The sequence below is a fragment of the Merops nubicus genome, unplaced genomic scaffold (assembly GCF_000691845.1).
Source record: "Merops nubicus isolate BGI_N331 unplaced genomic scaffold, ASM69184v1 scaffold3017, whole genome shotgun sequence".
Classification (NCBI taxonomy): domain Eukaryota; kingdom Metazoa; phylum Chordata; class Aves; order Coraciiformes; family Meropidae; genus Merops; species Merops nubicus.
Window position 1 is genome coordinate 24,896 of NW_008619515.1, and position 5,309 is coordinate 30,204.

Sequence of the window (5,309 nt, forward strand, 5' to 3'; positions counted from 1 at the left end):
CCTCTCTCACACCTTGAAAGTAGGCACTAGGAGGTGGTTGGGCGATTGAGAGGAAGCAAGTTAGGAAATATTCTAACTCATTACAAATGACATCTCTTTTCTGCTGATTGCTCTGAAGAGGCTACCACATACTAGTTTCTGACTCCAGGTTTTACCTCTCTTCACTGTAGTTATTACAAGATGGGATGACAGCTCCTACTCTCCTTGTCCCTCCTATTTTATTTTTTTTTAAACAAAGGATATTCTTGAAAGTTCTAGCTGGATGCAAAAGATAAATGAAAATAATATTTTTTAGTCTTTGATAATTTGGTTTTTTTCCCTCTAACAATGTGTTGCCAATGCTACATACTTTTGCCTTCTATTTTCTAAACAAAATTGAAATAGGGAGCAGAATTTTTCAGGTGACATAAAATAATGTCTAGGTCACCCAAATAACACATCTTATTAACAATCTCAAGTTCATATATAAGTAAATGTATAATAGTGATATGTAAGTGTGACCAGCAGGTTGAGGAAGGTGGTTCTCCTGTGCCGGTGAGACTCCAACTGGAGTACTGTGTCCATGTCTGGAGATGCCAACACAAGAAGGACATGGACCTGTTGGAGCATGTCCAGAGGAGGCCTACAAAGATGATCAGTGGGCTGGAACACCCCTCCTACCAGGACAGGCAGAGAGCGTTTGTTTGTTCACCCTAGAGATGAGAAAGGTCCAAGGAGATCTTATCACAGCCTTGCCGTAGCTGAAGGGGGTCTGTGAGAAAGCTGGGAAGGGACTTTTTACAAGGGTTTGTAGTGACAGGATGAGGGGTAATGGGTTCAATCTGGAAAGGGGTAGATTTACCTAAGAAATGAGGAAGATGTTTTTCACTCTGAAGGAGACACTGGACCAGGTTGCTCAGGGAAGCTGTGGATGTTCCATCACTGGAGGTGTTCAAGACCAGGTTGGATGGAGCTTTGAGCAAGCTGGTCTAGTGTGAGGTATCCCTGCCCATGGCAGGAGGATTTGGAACTAGATGATCTTTATGGTCCTTTCCAGACCCACCAATTCTATGATTCTATGATATATATTTTTTTAATCTCCTTTTTTTTTTTTGTTCCTCCTTTGTGAGTCCAGTTCAAGTACATGTTTTATTATGTGATATATGCTTATCTCATGTAGAGTTCTGGAAGAAGTGCTTTTCACTGTGATAATTTCTGATTTCTGTTTGTTTCTTGTGTGACTATGGGAAGCCATACTTTGGCTCTTGTTAAAACTGAAGGCTTCTTTTTCAACAGTGGGTTTTCTTTGACAAGTTTTGCTTTATCTTTCTCCTAATTAGTCTAAAAAAAATGGCCTAATGGTTTGCTTTTGCCTATGTATAGATTAAGCTTTGAGTCTGTACAGAGAAATTACTTACATTTAGAATTGATTTAGCAACTTGGGTATCTAAAATTGAAGCTACAAATGGCTGTAGTAATTTCTTCAACAGAGTAGAGGCAAAGGAATGGAAAGAGTTGCTGCTGAGAAACTGGAGAGAGATTCTTTATTACCTTATTTTATATATTTAGTTTCAAAACAACACTTTTCACCTGCACTGAACTAAACAAATTATTGTAAATTGTTTGACCCCCTTCTATATGTAATACTATTTAATCCTCCTCAACAGAATGTCATACCGGATTATGTTGTCTTTGCTAATCAAACGCAAATGTCATGAGTGCAGCATATCTTTTTCAGATTACTTAATAAATGAAGAGTTTGACATTTCAGCAGATTCTGCACTCTGAATATATTTTTTTAAAGAGGGAACAAGGAAAATGACCAAACAATTAATTATTTACAAGGAAAAACAAAATACTGAAACTTCAACCTTACATTTTTTTTTTTTCTTCTACTCTCCCCACCCCATTTTTCACTGAAAATACAGCAAAAAGAAAATTAAGTTTTTCTGTTTGTGTTTTATCAGACTTTATTAAACAGCTAGTGGTATGGTAGTTTTCCACAAATGGCATGTTGAATAGGAAAATTTGTGTGTCATAAGAGGTATATTTTATAGATGAAGCAGGTTTTACTACTTCTTCGCAACACTTAACTCTCATCTTTTTCAACTTTTCTCATATTTTTTTCTCAGAATTCTATCCCAATTTACTCCATGTTTGTATTTTTAAACTGTCTTAATGTCTGATCTTCTTTACAGGTCTGATGTGCAAGATACCTAATTTCAAAAATTTTTAATAATTTCAAATATTTTTGAAATAACATTTCAAATTGTTTACAAAGGCTAAAAAGAAGAACAAAACTTACTAGTTGCATAGAATAATTTATTTTTGTGGTTTCATTTATATGTCATTCTTTTAGCATTCCAGCCCTTCCCCTTCCTTTGCACTGTTTTTTTTAAAAAAGTGCATTTTTTTATTTCCTGTATTTCTCCTTGAAATGATGGATATTTTTAAAATGAAAAGTAATTAACTAACAAAGTTACTATCAGTACATGTTTTCAGGTGTCTTCCCTCTCCCATTTTTTTTATTGTGGAACACTACTCATAGGTGTCTAGGTTTCTCTGTGTAGATTTCAGTGTGCCTCATTTAGAACAGGTGGTGTTAAGTGTTAAGAAATATTCCTGAAATTTGTGTGAAAAGGCAATCTCTAAAGACTCCTTAAAGTGATTTTCAGAGAATAAAACAAGGAAATAATGGGTGAAGAAAGATTACAGTAATCCCATAAAAGCTATACATTGAGAATAAACTACTCTTCTGGAGAAAAAAAAAAAAAAAATCTGTCTCCGACGCATCTATTAATACAATATCATTCACAGACTCATTTGTAGACTATAAAACAGTGCAAAAGGAGAGTTATAAAGTTAATAGTCAGTGAAGGAGAAAAAAAGCAAGAACAGGGAAATTATTAAAACAGTATCAAACTATACATTTATAGACAGCCAATAAAAGAGCTTTCTGCATTGTATGTGTTGACCAAGTATGACACTAATAGGCCTTTGCATTTTTTAAAGTATGAGCAAGCCCTTACAATTTAAAAAAAAAAAAAAAAATGACTGAGATAGGAAAAAATTACAAACTTATCAGAAAGTGCAACAAACTCAAGAAACAACTCTCACTATTGTTTTACAATTACCTTGAGTGCAAAGTATTCAAATCTGTTGTTGCAATAATAAAACTTTTATATATGAGCACAACACATTTTAATTATTTTCTTTATTAAAAATAATGAGCAAAAACCTGAAAACTATATGGGAAATCTGACCATATTGATATTAAGTAGTATCCCTTATTTGGGGGAAAATTATTTTGTGGCCATATGAACCAAGGAAGCCTAAGAAATCTGAACTATGGCTAGTGTTTTGAAGAAATGACCAAAAGTGGTCTTTTATTCACCAAGTTCTACTTTTGCCTGCTAGGAAATTCCACTGTGTCATTAAGTCAAACAAGTGGGGCAGAAGACAAGCTTGTCTGAATAGGGAATTCCTCATGGAGCTCCAGAGGATAAACAAGTTGTATGATCTCTGGAAATGAGGTCAGGTTTCACAGAAAGATTACAAAGTCATGATTTGTATACACAGGGAGAACACATAAAAGGCCAAAGCTCAATTAAAGTTTAAACTGGTCATTGTTTCAAAATAAGAAGGGTTTTTCAGAAGTATATTAGTAAAAACAGGCGCTCTAAAGAAAACATTGGACTGATACTTGTAAAAGATCTTCATCTGACTAATAGGGAAAAAGAAAAAAGCAGAAGCATTCAATGTGATTTTTGCTTCAGTTTTTAGTAGTGTTGATAGACTTTAGGTTGCCCTGAGTCAGAGGACTCTGAGTGTGGGAATACTGAGTTTCCATTTGTGAACACTGAAATTGTAATGAATCACCTGTATCAGCTTAACATTCACAAGTTCATGGGGCCTGACGGCGTTCATACCAGTGTGCTGAAGGAGCTAGCAGATGTTACGGCAGGACCCTTCTTGACCATTGACCAAAGGTTTTATTATTCTGGGGAGATCCTTGCTGACTGGAAGTTAACCATTATTGTTCCAATCAACAAAAAGGATGCAATGGAAGACCAAGGGGCTACAAGCCTGTTAGTCTGACCTCAGTTCCTAGAAAAATTATAGAGAAGATTATACTGGGTACTGGTGAAAGACTTTTAAAGAATAACTCATTAATTAGACAGTCAACATGGGTTCACAATGGGAAAGTCTTGTTTAACCAATTTGATATCCAATGATAAGATCACTCACCTAGTGGATGAAGGGAAGGCAATGGATGTAGTTTTTCTCGATTTTAGTAAGGCTTTTGATATTTTCCTTCACAGTATCCTTCTGGACAAGTTGTCCAACTGTGGGATGAATGAGTTCACAGTGAGCTGGGTGAAGTGCTGAAGAACAGAGCTCAGAAGCTTGCAGTGAATGGGGTACCCCTGATTGGCAACTGGTAACCACAGTGTTCCTCACAGCTTAATTCTGGGTCCAGTCCTGTTCATTATATTGATCAGCGATCTGGATGCAGGAGTTGAATGCATCATCAACAAGTTTGCTGATGATGCCAAACAACGAGGTGTTGTTGACTTCCTTGAGGGACAAGAGGCCTCACAGAGGGATCTAGATAGATTGGATCATTGGGTAATGGTTGATGAGATTAAATTTATTAAGTGCAAAAGCCAGTTTCTGCATCTGAGATGAAGCACTGATCACAAGTACAAATTGGGTGACAAGTGGCTGGAGAGGAACCCTACAGAAAGGGATCTAGGGGTGCTGAATGATAGCAGGCTCAACACAAGTCATCAGCATGCCCTTGCAGCCAAAAGGATGCATCAAACCACATCCTGGGGTGCATCAACATGGTACAGCCAGCCAGTCAAAAAAGCTAATTATCCCTTTGTATTCAGTGTTCAGGTGGTTTCACCTTGAGAACTGTGTGCAGTTCTGGGCCCCACAATTTAAGAAGGTTGTGAAGGTCCTTTAATGCATCCAGAAGAGGATAGCAAAGCTGGAAGGAAAATCCTATGAAGAAAGACCAAGAATGTTTGGGTTTGTCAGGTTAGAGAAAAGGAGGCTGAGGGGTAAACTCATTGTTTATAGCTTCGTGAGGAGGGCAAATAAAGAGGGAGGTGAGGATCTCTTCTCCCCAGCATCCAGTGATAGGACATGTGGGAATGGCTCAGAGCTGGGCCAGAGGAGGATTAGTCTCAACATGAAGCATTTTTTTTACTGATAAGGTGGTCAAACCCTCAAGTAAGCTTACTAGAGAGATGGTTGATGCCTCAAGCCTGCCAGTGTTAAGAGGCATATGGACAATTCCCTTAAGAATATGCTTTGACTTT

At 37.1% G+C, this 5,309-nt stretch overlaps 1 protein-coding gene across 1 annotated transcript; it reads left to right on the forward strand.

Moving 5' to 3' along the window:
- Nucleotides 1-572: 572 nt before the first annotated feature.
- On the forward strand, nucleotides 573-4,608 carry LOC103776304 (the record flags this gene model as incomplete). Its single annotated transcript, XM_008943808.1, is given in 6 exon segments — nucleotides 573-681; nucleotides 3,782-4,054; nucleotides 4,057-4,156; nucleotides 4,158-4,360; nucleotides 4,363-4,420; nucleotides 4,482-4,608. Coding segments are annotated over 6 exon segments (870 nt in total), but the record flags the coding sequence as incomplete, so codon positions are not given.
- Nucleotides 4,609-5,309: the final 701 nt, after the last annotated feature.